This window comes from Anas platyrhynchos, chromosome 36, assembly GCF_047663525.1.
Source record: "Anas platyrhynchos isolate ZD024472 breed Pekin duck chromosome 36, IASCAAS_PekinDuck_T2T, whole genome shotgun sequence".
Lineage (NCBI taxonomy): Eukaryota > Metazoa > Chordata > Aves > Anseriformes > Anatidae > Anas > Anas platyrhynchos.
This window is the reverse complement of record NC_092624.1, coordinates 3,254,698-3,268,595: the sequence shown is the minus strand read 5'-3', so window position 1 is coordinate 3,268,595 and position 13,898 is coordinate 3,254,698. Positions and strand designations below refer to the sequence as shown.

The 13,898-nt window shown below is 51.9% G+C and overlaps 1 protein-coding gene across 1 annotated transcript; it reads right to left on the bottom strand.

Annotated features, from left to right (window-relative positions):
* Positions 1-74: 74 nt before the first annotated feature.
* LOC140001001 (scavenger receptor cysteine-rich domain-containing protein DMBT1-like) lies at positions 75-12,323 on the bottom strand. The gene is made up of 13 exons (XM_072032142.1): positions 12,124-12,323; positions 10,599-10,919; positions 9,119-9,433; positions 7,920-8,234; positions 7,369-7,683; positions 6,146-6,484; positions 5,595-5,909; positions 4,372-4,710; positions 3,821-4,135; positions 2,622-2,936; positions 2,071-2,385; positions 848-1,186; positions 75-611 (listed from the first exon to the last, which is right to left on the bottom strand). Exons 1-13 carry the CDS (start codon positions 12,194-12,196, stop codon positions 208-210), a joined length of 4,020 nt encoding a protein of 1,339 aa, XP_071888243.1. The 5' UTR covers positions 12,197-12,323; the 3' UTR covers positions 75-207.
* Positions 12,324-13,898: the final 1,575 nt, after the last annotated feature.

The following is a 13,898-nucleotide window of genomic DNA, read 5'->3' as shown; positions in this document are numbered from 1 at the left end:
GCCTGGAGACAGGACGAGGGGGAATGGGCTTAAGTTGCGCCAGGGGAGTTTTAGGTTGGATCTTAGGAAGAACTTCGTTACCTAAAGGGTTGTTAGGCATTGGAACGGGCTGCCCAGGGAAGTGGTGGAGTCACCATCCCTGGAGGTCTTTAAAAGACGTTTAGCTGTAGACCTTAGTGATATGGTTTAGTGGAGGACTTCCTAGTGTTAGCTCAGAGGTTGGACTCGATGATCTTGAGGTCTCTTGCAACCGAGAAATTCTGTGATTCTGTGATGAAGGAATGAAGGTGGCTTACCTGCACACACCACACTGGCAGCTTCTCGGTGGTTACAGTTGTTTTCGCCCCATGGCCTGGCCCTGCACTCAGAGAGGGCAGCCTCTGAGCCTGCGCAGTTCACATCATCAAGCCAGATGGGGTCATTCCCCAGCCCAAACTGAGCTGCATGCAGAGCCAAGATAGCTGTACCACAGCCCAGTTGCCGGCACACCACTTGTGCATCATCCAGGTCCCAGTCATCATCACACACACTTCCCCATTGCTGGTTATGCAGCACCTCGACTCTCCCAGAGCAGCGGTTGGAGCCGTTCACCAGCCGGACCTCAGGAGGGTCTGAAATGGAAAGAGGCAGAGCACGTCATCTCTTGGTGGCGGACCTGGTAAAGGAGAGACCAAGTGCCTGATATGACACCGAGGGGAAATCCCCACTTGTTCAGCATCGGTCTAGCCTTGGAGTTCAAGATTCACATGTGGGAAGAGCAGTGACATAGAGAAGAAAGGAAAAGCAATCCACTGAGCTCCTGCAGTGTTGGAACCCACAAGCTCATGGGCAGATGATCAACAGCTACCTGAGCACACCACACCAGCATCTTCTCCATGGTGGCAGAGGTGGACTCCTTCGGGCCTGGCCCTGCACTTGGAGAGGGCAGCTTCTGTCCCTGTGCACTCAACACCTTGCAGCCAGATGTGGCTGGAGCCCTGCCCAAACTCAGCTGAGCCTGGAGCTGACACGGCCATCCCGCAGCCCAGCTGCCGGCACACCACCTCTGCATCTCTCAGGTCCCAGTCGTCATCACACACAGTCCCCCACTGCTGGTTACGAAGGACCTCGACCCTCCCAGAGCAGCGGCTGGAGCCATTCACCAGCCGGAGCTGGAAGCCATTCATCAGCCGGAGCTGGGCTGGTTCTGGAATTCAAAAGACACATGCAGGTCAGACACGGAAAAGTGGAAGACAAGACCTCGAGTGGTAGCCAGGTACAATGTGATGGGAAGGCTCCCGTTGGCATAAACACAGGTATCTAATCCCATTTGATGTGTTCTCAGGCATCCAAAGAAACCATGAGGAGGGAACAGACAGGATACAGGGACAAATGGAAGACCTACACCAGTCTGGAGTTCATTCAACATTCATTAGCTGTATCAACAAGGCCACCCTGGACTTGAACAGGAGGGGGTGGCTCAGCCACGTAGTTCACGTGGAGAAACCTGAACATCGACCTAAAGTGCTATGGCAACATAGTGCTATGGAAATACAGAGCAAGAGCCTGGCAGTCCATCAAGACTACATGGACCAAAGGTAGTGAGAAGGGTCAATGTGTAAAGGGACCTGAAAATAGGTCTCTATACAGAGGCAAGAGACACGAGCAAAATAGAGCTATCCATAGGCTTCCCATAAGAGACACAGCAACATACTGAGTCCAGCAGGGCTGCCAACATTGCTCCTTCCAGAGCTGCACCATGAAGCAAGGTGGGGGTTGGTCTGTTCTCCCACCTGCCTGGAGACAGGACGAGGGGGAATGGGCTTAAGTTGCGCCAGGGGAGTTTTAGGTTGGATCTTAGGAAGAACTTCGTTACCGAAAGGGTTGTTAGGCATTGGAACGGGCTGCCCAGGGAAGTGGTGGAGTCACCATCCCTGGAGGTCTTTAAAAGACGTTTAGCTGTAGACCTTAGTGATATGGTTTAGTGGAGGACTTCCTAGTGTTAGCTCAGAGGTTGGACTCGATGATCTTGAGGTCTCTTGCAACCGAGAAATTCTGTGATTCTGTGATGAAGGAATGAAGGTGGCTTACCTGCACACACCACACTGGCAGCTTCTCGGTGGTTACAGTTGTTTTCGCCCCATGGCCTGGCCCTGCACTCAGAGAGGGCAGCCTCTGAGCCTGCGCAGTTCACATCATCAAGCCAGATGGGGTCATTCCCCAGCCCAAACTGAGCTGCATGTGGAGCCCAGATAGCTGTACCACAGCCCAGTTGCCGGCACACCACTTGTGCATCATCCAGGTCCCAGTCATCATCACACACACTTCCCCATTGCTGGTTATGCAGCACCTCGACTCTCCCAGAGCAGCGGTTGGAGCCGTTCACCAGCCGGACCTCAGGAGGGTCTGAAATGGAAAGAGGCAGAGCACGTCATCTCTTGGTGGCGGACCTGGTAAAGGAGAGACCCAGTGCCTGATATGACACCGAGGGGAAATCCCCACTTGTTCAGCATCGGTCTAGCCTTGGAGTTCAAGATTCACATGTGGGAAGAGCAGTGACATAGAGAAGAAAGGAAAAGCAATCCACTGAGCTCCTGCAGTGTTGGAACCCACAAGCTCATGGGCAGATGATCAACAGCTACCTGAGCACACCACACCAGCATCTTCTCCATGGTGGCAGAGGTGGACTCCTTCGGGCCTGGCCCTGCACTTGGAGAGGGCAGCTTCTGTCCCTGTGCACTCAACACCTTGCAGCCAGATGTGGCTGGAGCCCTGCCCAAACTCAGCTGAGCCTGGAGCTGACACGGCCATCCCGCAGCCCAGCTGCCGGCACACCACCTCTGCATCTCTCAGGTCCCAGTCGTCATCACACACAGTCCCCCACTGCTGGTTACGAAGGACCTCGACCCTCCCAGAGCAGCGGCTGGAGCCATTCACCAGCCGGAGCTGGGCTGGTTCTGGAATTCAAAAGACACATGCAGGTCAGACACGGAAAAGTGGAAGACAAGACCTCGAGTGGTAGCCAGGTACAATGTGATGGGAAGGCTCCCGTTGGCATAAACACAGGTATCTAATCCCATTTGATGTGTTCTCAGGCATCCAAAGAAACCATGAGGAGGGAACAGACAGGATACAGGGACAAATGGAAGACCTACACCAGTCTGGAGTTCATTCAACATTCATTAGCTGTATCAACAAGGCCACCCTGGACTTGAACAGGAGGGGGTGGCTCAGCCACGTAGTTCACGTGGAGAAACCTGAACATCGACCTAAAGTGCTATGGCAACATAGTGCTATGGAAATACAGAGCAAGAGCCTGGCAGTCCATCAAGACTACATGGACCAAAGGTAGTGAGAAGGGTCAATGTGTAAAGGGACCTGAAAATAGGTCTCTATACAGAGGCAAGAGACACGAGCAAAATAGAGCTATCCATAGGCTTCCCATAAGAGACACAGCAACATACTGAGTCCAGCAGGGCTGCCAACATTGCTCCTTCCAGAGCTGCACCATGAAGCAAGGTGGGGGTTGGTCTGTTCTCCCACCTGCCTGGAGACAGGACGAGGGGGAATGGGCTTAAGTTGCGCCAGGGGAGTTTTAGGTTGGATCTTAGGAAGAACTTCGTTACCTAAAGGGTTGTTAGGCATTGGAACGGGCTGCCCAGGGAAGTGGTGGAGTCACCATCCCTGGAGGTCTTTAAAAGACGTTTAGCTGTAGACCTTAGTGATATGGTTTAGTGGAGGACTTCCTAGTGTTAGCTCAGAGGTTGGACTCGATGATCTTGAGGTCTCTTGCAACCGAGAAATTCTGTGATTCTGTGATGAAGGAATGAAGGTGGCTTACCTGCACACACCACACTGGCAGCTTCTCGGTGGTTACAGTTGTTTTCGCCCCATGGCCTGGCCCTGCACTCAGAGAGGGCAGCCTCTGAGCCTGCGCAGTTCACATCATCAAGCCAGATGGGGTCATTCCCCAGCCCAAACTGAGCTGCATGCAGAGCCAAGATAGCTGTACCACAGCCCAGTTGCCGGCACACCACTTGTGCATCATCCAGGTCCCAGTCATCATCACACACACTTCCCCATTGCTGGTTATGCAGCACCTCGACTCTCCCAGAGCAGCGGTTGGAGCCGTTCACCAGCCGGACCTCAGGAGGGTCTGAAATGGAAAGAGGCAGAGCACGTCATCTCTTGGTGGCGGACCTGGTAAAGGAGAGACCAAGTGCCTGATATGACACCGAGGGGAAATCCCCACTTGTTCAGCATCGGTCTAGCCTTGGAGTTCAAGATTCACATGTGGGAAGAGCAGTGACATAGAGAAGAAAGGAAAAGCAATCCACTGAGCTCCTGCAGTGTTGGAACCCACAAGCTCATGGGCAGATGATCAACAGCTACCTGAGCACACCACACCAGCATCTTCTCCATGGTGGCAGAGGTGGACTCCTTCGGGCCTGGCCCTGCACTTGGAGAGGGCAGCTTCTGTCCCTGTGCACTCAACACCTTGCAGCCAGATGTGGCTGGAGCCCTGCCCAAACTCAGCTGAGCCTGGAGCTGACACGGCCATCCCGCAGCCCAGCTGCCGGCACACCACCTCTGCATCTCTCAGGTCCCAGTCGTCATCACACACAGTCCCCCACTGCTGGTTACGAAGGACCTCGACCCTCCCAGAGCAGCGGCTGGAGCCATTCACCAGCCGGAGCTGGAAGCCATTCATCAGCCGGAGCTGGGCTGGTTCTGGAATTCAAAAGACACATGCAGGTCAGACACGGAAAAGTGGAAGACAAGACCTCGAGTGGTAGCCAGGTACAATGTGATGGGAAGGCTCCCGTTGGCATAAACACAGGTATCTAATCCCATTTGATGTGTTCTCAGGCATCCAAAGAAACCATGAGGAGGGAACAGACAGGATACAGGGACAAATGGAAGACCTACACCAGTCTGGAGTTCATTCAACATTCATTAGCTGTATCAACAAGGCCACCCTGGACTTGAACAGGAGGGGGTGGCTCAGCCACGTAGTTCACGTGGAGAAACCTGAACATCGACCTAAAGTGCTATGGCAACATAGTGCTATGGAAATACAGAGCAAGAGCCTGGCAGTCCATCAAGACTACATGGACCAAAGGTAGTGAGAAGGGTCAATGTGTAAAGGGACCTGAAAATAGGTCTCTATACAGAGGCAAGAGACACGAGCAAAATAGAGCTATCCATAGGCTTCCCATAAGAGACACAGCAACATACTGAGTCCAGCAGGGCTGCCAACATTGCTCCTTCCAGAGCTGCACCATGAAGCAAGGTGGGGGTTGGTCTGTTCTCCCACCTGCCTGGAGACAGGACGAGGGGGAATGGGCTTAAGTTGCGCCAGGGGAGTTTTAGGTTGGATCTTAGGAAGAACTTCGTTACCGAAAGGGTTGTTAGGCATTGGAACGGGCTGCCCAGGGAAGTGGTGGAGTCACCATCCCTGGAGGTCTTTAAAAGACGTTTAGCTGTAGACCTTAGTGATATGGTTTAGTGGAGGACTTCCTAGTGTTAGCTCAGAGGTTGGACTCGATGATTTTGAGGTCTCTTGCAACCGAGAAATTCTGTGATTCTGTGATGAAGGAATGAAGGTGGCTTACCTGCACACACCACACTGGCAGCTTCTCGGTGGTTACAGTTGTTTTCGCCCCATGGCCTGGCCCTGCACTCAGAGAGGGCAGCCTCTGAGCCTGTGCAGTTCACATCATCAAGCCAGATGGGGTCATTCCCCAGCCCAAACTGAGCTGCATGTGGAGCCCAGATAGCTGTACCACAGCCCAGTTGCCGGCACACCACTTGTGCATCATCCAGGTCCCAGTCATCATCACACACACTTCCCCATTGCTGGTTATGCAGCACCTCGACTCTCCCAGAGCAGCGGTTGGAGCCGTTCACCAGTCGGACCTCAGGAGGCTCTGAAATGGAAAGAGGCAGAGCACGTCATCTCTTGGTGGCGGACCTGGTAAAGGAGAGACCAAGTGCCTGATATGACACCGAGAGGGAATCCCCACTTGTTCAGCATCGGTCTAGCCTTGGAGTTCAAGATTCACATGTGGGAAGAGCAGTGACATAGAGAAGAAAGGAAAAGCAATCCACTGAGCTCCTGCAGTGTTGGAACCCACAAGCTCATGGGCAGATGATCAACAGCTACCTGAGCACACCACACCAGCATCTTCTCCATGGTGGCAGAGGTGGACTCCTTCGGGCCTGGCCCTGCACTTGGAGAGGGCAGCTTCTGTCCCTGTGCACTCAACACCTTGCAGCCAGATGTGGCTGGAGCCCTGCCCAAACTCAGCTGAGCCTGGAGCTGACACGGCCATCCCGCAGCCCAGCTGCCGGCACACCACCTCTGCATCTCTCAGGTCCCAGTCGTCATCACACACAGTCCCCCACTGCTGGTTACGAAGGACCTCGACCCTCCCAGAGCAGCGGCTGGAGCCATTCACCAGCCGGAGCTGGAAGCCATTCATCAGCCGGAGCTGGGCTGGTTCTGGAATTCAAAAGACACATGCAGGTCAGACACGGAAAAGTGGAAGACAAGACCTCGAGTGGTAGCCAGGTACAATGTGATGGGAAGGCTCCCGTTGGCATAAACACAGGTATCTAATCCCATTTGATGTGTTCTCAGGCATCCAAAGAAACCATGAGGAGGGAACAGACAGGATACAGGGACAAATGGAAGACCTACACCAGTCTGGAGTTCATTCAACATTCATTAGCTGTATCAACAAGGCCACCCTGGACTTGAACAGGAGGGGGTGGCTCAGCCACGTAGTTCACGTGGAGAAACCTGAACATCGACCTAAAGTGCTATGGCAACATAGTGCTATGGAAATACAGAGCAAGAGCCTGGCAGTCCATCAAGACTACATGGACCAAAGGTAGTGAGAAGGGTCAATGTGTAAAGGGACCTGAAAATAGGTCTCTATACAGAGGCAAGAGACACGAGCAAAATAGAGCTATCCATAGGCTTCCCATAAGAGACACAGCAACATACTGAGTCCAGCAGGGCTGCCAACATTGCTCCTTCCAGAGCTGCACCATGAAGCAAGGTGGGGGTTGGTCTGTTCTCCCACCTGCCTGGAGACAGGACAAGGGGGAATGGGCTTAAGTTGCGCCAGGGGAGTTTTAGGTTGGATCTTAGGAAGAACTTCGTTACCTAAAGGGTTGTTAGGCATTGGAACGGGCTGCCCAGGGAAGTGGTGGAGTCACCATCCCTGGAGGTCTTTAAAAGACGTTTAGCTGTAGACCTTAGTGATATGGTTTAGTGGAGGACTTCCTAGTGTTAGCTCAGAGGTTGGACTCGATGATCTTGAGGTCTCTTGCAACCGAGAAATTCTGTGATTCTGTGATGAAGGAATGAAGGTGGCTTACCTGCACACACCACACTGGCAGCTTCTCGGTGGTTACAGTTGTTTTCGCCCCATGGCCTGGCCCTGCACTCAGAGAGGGCAGCCTCTGAGCCTGCGCAGTTCACATCATCAAGCCAGATGGGGTCATTCCCCAGCCCAAACTGAGCTGCATGCAGAGCCAAGATAGCTGTACCACAGCCCAGTTGCCGGCACACCACTTGTGCATCATCCAGGTCCCAGTCATCATCACACACACTTCCCCATTGCTGGTTATGCAGCACCTCGACTCTCCCAGAGCAGCGGTTTGAGCTGTTCACCAGCCGGACCTCAGGAGGCTCTGAAATGGAAAGAGGCAGAGCACGTCATCTCTTGGTGGCGGACCTGGTAAAGGAGAGACCAAGTGCCTGATATGACACCGAGAGGGAATCCCCACTTGTTCAGCATCGGTCTAGCCTTGGAGTTCAAGATTCACATGTGGGAAGAGCAGTGACATAGAGAAGAAAGGAAAAGCAATCCACTGAGCTCCTGCAGTGTTGGAACCCACAAGCTCATGGGCAGATGATCAACAGCTACCTGAGCACACCACACCAGCATCTTCTCCATGGTGGCAGAGGTGGACTCCTTCGGGCCTGGCCCTGCACTTGGAGAGGGCAGCTTCTGTCCCTGTGCACTCAACACCTTGCAGCCAGATGTGGCTGGAGCCCTGCCCAAACTCAGCTGAGCCTGGAGCTGACATGGCCATCCCGCAGCCCAGCTGCCGGCACACCACCTCTGCATCTCTCAGGTCCCAGCCGTCATCACACACAGTCCCCCACTGCTGGTTACGAAGGACCTCGACCCTCCCAGAGCAGCGGCTGGAGCCGTTCACCAGCCGGAGCTGGGCTGGTTCTGGAATTCAAAAGACAAATGCAGGTCAGACACGGAAAAGTGGAAGACAAGACCTCGAGTGGTAGCCAGGTACAATGTGATGGGAAGGCTCCCGTTGGCATAAACACAGGTATCTAATCCCATTTGATGTGTTCTCAGGCATCCAAAGAAACCATGAGGAGGGAACAGACAGGATACAGGGACAAATGGAAGACCTACACCAGTCTGGAGTTCATTCAACATTCATTAGCTGTATCAACAAGGCCACCCTGGACTTGAACAGGAGGGGGTGGCTCAGCCACGTAGTTCACGTGGAGAAACCTGAACATCGACCTAAAGTGCTATGGCAACATAGTGCTATGGAAATACAGAGCAAGAGCCTGGCAGTCCATCAAGACTACATGGACCAAAGGTAGTGAGAAGGGTCAATGTGTAAAGGGACCTGAAAATAGGTCTCTATACAGAGGCAAGAGACACGAGCAAAATAGAGCTATCCATAGGCTTCCCATAAGAGACACAGCAACATACTGAGTCCAGCAGGGCTGCCAACATTGCTCCTTCCAGAGCTGCACCATGAAGCAAGGTGGGGGTTGGTCTGTTCTCCCACCTGCCTGGAGACAGGACGAGGGGGAATGGGCTTAAGTTGCGCCAGGGGAGTTTTAGGTTGGATCTTAGGAAGAACTTCGTTACCGAAAGGGTTGTTAGGCATTGGAACGGGCTGCCCAGGGAAGTGGTGGAGTCACCATCCCTGGAGGTCTTTAAAAGACGTTTAGCTGTAGACCTTAGTGATATGGTTTAGTGGAGGACTTCCTAGTGTTAGCTCAGAGGTTGGACTCGATGATCTTGAGGTCTCTTGCAACCGAGAAATTCTGTGATTCTGTGATGAAGGAATGAAGGTGGCTTACCTGCACACACCACACTGGCAGCTTCTCGGTGGTTACAGTTGTTTTCGCCCCATGGCCTGGCCCTGCACTCAGAGAGGGCAGCCTCTGAGCCTGCGCAGTTCACATCATCAAGCCAGATGGGGTCATTCCCCAGCCCAAACTGAGCTGCATGCGGAGCCAAGATAGCTGTACCACAGCCCAGTTGCCGGCACACCACTTGTGCATCATCCAGGTCCCAGTCATCATCACACACACTTCCCCATTGCTGGTTATGCAGCACCTCGACTCTCCCAGAGCAGCGGTTTGAGCTGTTCACCAGCCGGACCTCAGGAGGCTCTGAAATGGAAAGAGGCAGAGCACGTCATCTCTTGGTGGCGGACCTGGTAAAGGAGAGACCAAGTGCCTGATATGACACCGAGAGGGAATCCCCACTTGTTCAGCATCGGTCTAGCCTTGGAGTTCAAGATTCACATGTGGGAAGAGCAGTGACATAGAGAAGAAAGGAAAAGCAATCCACTGAGCTCCTGCAGTGTTGGAACCCACAAGCTCATGGGCAGATGATCAACAGCTACCTGAGCACACCACACCAGCATCTTCTCCATGGTGGCAGAGGTGGACTCCTTCGGGCCTGGCCCTGCACTTGGAGAGGGCAGCTTCTGTCCCTGTGCACTCAACACCTTGCAGCCAGATGTGGCTGGAGCCCTGCCCAAACTCAGCTGAGCCTGGAGCTGACATGGCCATCCCGCAGCCCAGCTGCCGGCACACCACCTCTGCATCTCTCAGGTCCCAGCCGTCATCACACACAGTCCCCCACTGCTGGTTACGAAGGACCTCGACCCTCCCAGAGCAGCGGCTGGAGCCATTCACCAGCCGGAGCTGGGAGCCATTCACCAGCCGGAGCTGGGCTGGTTCTGGAATTCAAAAGACACATGCAGGTCAGACACAGAAAAGTGGAAGACAAAACCTCGAGTAGTAGAACCAAAGCAGATGAGTGCAGACAGGTATATTCAGAGAGGTGAACTCAAGCCATAGATATAAGGAAGAAACTCTGTACTATGGGACTGCTGAAATATGGAGCAGCTTTCCTGAAGAGGAGGTGGATTCCCCCTCTTGGAAATGTTTAAGGTCAGATTGGCTGGAGCCCTGAGAAATCAGATGTAGTGAAGGGTACCCTGCCCATGTCAGGAGGGTTGGATCTTTAAAAGTCCCTTCCAACCCAAACCACTCTATAATTCTGATCTGGCACCCATTGGAAGCAACGATGTTAGACTGAAACCTGTCTTCTAAGACTGATCTTGCATGTTCCATGGGGCTGCTTTGTGATCAGGACCACCTGACATTAGCAGCACATCCTCCTAGGATGAACAGTAGTTGTCCTGCCCATAATTTCATCCCTCAGCTGTCTCCCGCAGTTGTTGCAGAACCAAATAACAGAACGGTTTAGGTTGGAAGGGACCTCTGGAGGTCATCTGGTCCAAGACGCGGTACGAGCCAGACTCACCCGAGCACACAATGCTGACGTCTTCCCCATGCCCACAGTTGTGATCTCCCCAGGGCCGTGCCCGGCACTCAGAAAGAGCAGCTTCTGTCCCGCTGCACTGCACATTGTCCAGCCAGATGGGGTCTTCTCCTCGTCCATACCGAGCCCCGCCAACAGCAGACAGGCCCATCCCGCAGCCCAGCTGCCGGCACACCACACGGGCTTCCGCGAGGCTCCAGTGGTCGTCACACACCGTCCCCCAGGTGCCATTGTAAAACACCTCCAATCGCCCCGTGCAGGGGTCAGGGCCATTCACAAGTCTTATTTGGGCAGGACTTGATGCTGGCAATGAGGGAGAGCAAAGGGAAGGAAAAGTTAGTAGGATATCTTGGACAAGAAAATGCTAAGGAACATCTTGACGGTCTCTACCTGTTGGCTGAAAGGAATAGGGATGAACCAGCAAGAGAAGGACACAAGCACTTATAACTTTATTATCATAATTTTGGCAAGGACACGTGACAGATAGCCCTTGAGCAAACCCCAGGCTGTTCCACCTACTGACAGGTGAAAATATGGTCCCTCAAAACAAGGAAAACCAAAATACATTAAGACCAATTTTTTCAAGTGAACAGGCTTCAGGATGAATTTACATTACTATAAATAAATAAATAAATAAATAAATAAATAAATAAATAAATAAATAAAAATAATAATATTTTTTTTAAAAGTAGCGAATAGTTGAATTGCAGGCTCTTTGTTGGAGCAATTTTGAGTAAGGCTGTGCACTCAGAGCACCATGGGCCAGAAATGTTGCATTCACAAATCTCGGTTGGCTTTACTGAATGAACAGCCTTACCACAGCATAAGGAACATAAGAGGTCCTTTATTTTCCTTTATTTCTGCAAACCTCTATCCTGCTTCCTCAGATCAGTCTGGCCCAAGCAGATCAACCCCACAGCATTTACTACCCCTCAGAGGGTTGGCATTTCCAATTCCCCCTCTTTTTTTTCAGCCATTCAAGCTCTACAACACGTAGTTGACACTACTGAGAAGGCAGCACCGCACTCACTCAGCACACTTGATTTCTATACCTTTCCCAATTTTTACTTGGCTCCCTCTGCCATCCCTTTGCAATTCACTGTTTTCTTCTGATCATCAATGTATGATGAGGGCAGCTGGGCAGCACTCCTCTCCATTCCCAGTAGGTTGTTTTCTCATTCCTAATTTGCCACATGACTCTACCACTATAAAAAATTCTCCCACTTTGTGACATCCACCTTCTAGAAGGTATCAGCACTTCTGAGGAAAACTCAAGCCTTCTGCAGCAACCAGCTGGAAGAGAGCTGCCCTTGGCAGGAGGGCTTGGGAGTTCTGCATCTATGCCACTTCCAGCAGCGTCCACAAAGCCCATGCAGGTTGCTCTAGACAAGTACCTTATAACGATAATTAAGCTGCACAGAAATGAAGAGAAGCAGCAACCCAACATGGTGTTTCTGAAAACATAGACTGCAGCCAGCACAGGGAGGAGACTGCACAAGGCACTCACCACACAGCCCTGCTAGGATGAGGACGACCTCTGCAGTCCCAAGCCCAGCACGAGCAGACAGCCTCTCACCCATGGGTGCTTCATCCAGCAGCAGAAGAATTTTTGAGAAGTTGTTACCAGTCCAGCAGGAATAAAGGAGGAGGTGGCTCAGCAGGGGCTGAGCTCAGGTCCACCCTTATCAGCTGGGGAGGAAATATAGCAAAGACCGATAGAGGCAGCTACAGGAGGATGCTTCCCACACTGCTCCTCCCTCCTGCTTGTTCCTCCCATCCCTGCTTGCACTTGCAGCATGTGGAGCCGAGTTTCTGAGGGGGAACCGAATCTGCTTTCAGCTTGACCCTTGGTGATGAGCAAACATGTTCTGGGAGCAGACACTGTGGGCACTTTGGAGATGTCCTATGGGTACATTTCACAAGAGGACAAGAGAGAGGGGACAGGAAGGACTGGGAGAGTTGCAGCGCTTGGGTACAGTCTTAGCTTAGGTCCAGCATAACAACCTACCCCCTCTGTAACATATGATGTTGCACAGGGGGAGGTTTAGGTTGGATATGGGGAGAACTTTCTTTACTTAAAGGGTTGTGGACCTTTGGAACTGGCTGCCCAGGGAAGCTGTTGAGTCACCATCCTTGTAGGTACTCAAAAGACATGTAGAGATGGTGCCTGGGGACCTGCTGGACCTCCTTTGGTGGTAGACTTGACAGTGTTAGGCTAACAGTTGGATTTAGAGGGTTTTTACAAACTAAATGCTTATATGATTTTAAATGTGGGTTGTGAGGCTCCTCCTGGCCTGCAGACATGCCCATGTCCATGCCCTGGACCTGCAGCCACCACCCTCCTGTGGCCCTGCCATCATTCCCAACTTCCTCAAAATAAACCAACAAATACATAAATAAATGAAAATCCTTGTATTGGGCTTCCACATCAAGGGTTTGGTAGCACGGGGGAGCTGCAGGGGTGGCCTCTGTGACAAAAGACTAGAAGCTGCCCCATGTTAGAGACAAGCCAGTTCCAGACAGGTTGAAAAGGGACAGCAGAAGCTATGAGATAAAGTGAGAGAGAAAGAACCCTGCAGGCACCCAGGTCAGTGAAGAAGGAGGGCAGGAGGGGCTCCAGGAGCCAGAGCAGAAGCTGCATCATGATTCTAGGATTCTAGGATTGCAAGTGGCTAAGAAGAACTTCATATGGAGGATGGAAGACAAAAAAGCTCCTTCTGCCAAATACTTGTTCCCTAGCTGTTAAAATAAATAAATAAATAAATAAATAAATAAATAAATAAATAAATAAATAAATAAATATCTGTTACTAGGGTATGATTTCTTGATACCTAAAAAATATTGGAAAATTAAGCCATAACTTGCTGTGCCCACTTAGCTTACAGGACACACTGGTATTTGCTCAGCATCCTCTTGCATTCCCACTCCTTCCGTGATGTCCTAAGTAGTGTGAGCAGCTCCCTTGGGGCTTCTTACAATCGTGATAACAAAACAGCCAGCCTCTGGTGCTTACACTGAATTTCCCAGAGCTGTGCGTCTGCATATTTTTGGATGCAGCTTCCTGCAGTGTGTGGAGCTTGTGTGTTCACAGAATCACAGAATGGCCAAAACTCAACGTGGGATACGACGTAGTTGAAAGGGTTGGAAAACATGATGACCATGGTGGACTTGCCACAGAATCACAGAATGGCTGAGGTTGGAAGGGGCCTCTGAAGGTCATCTAGCCTGACCTTCTGCTGCGCAGGATCACCTAGAGCATATCACCTCCCTTGAGCTGCTGGC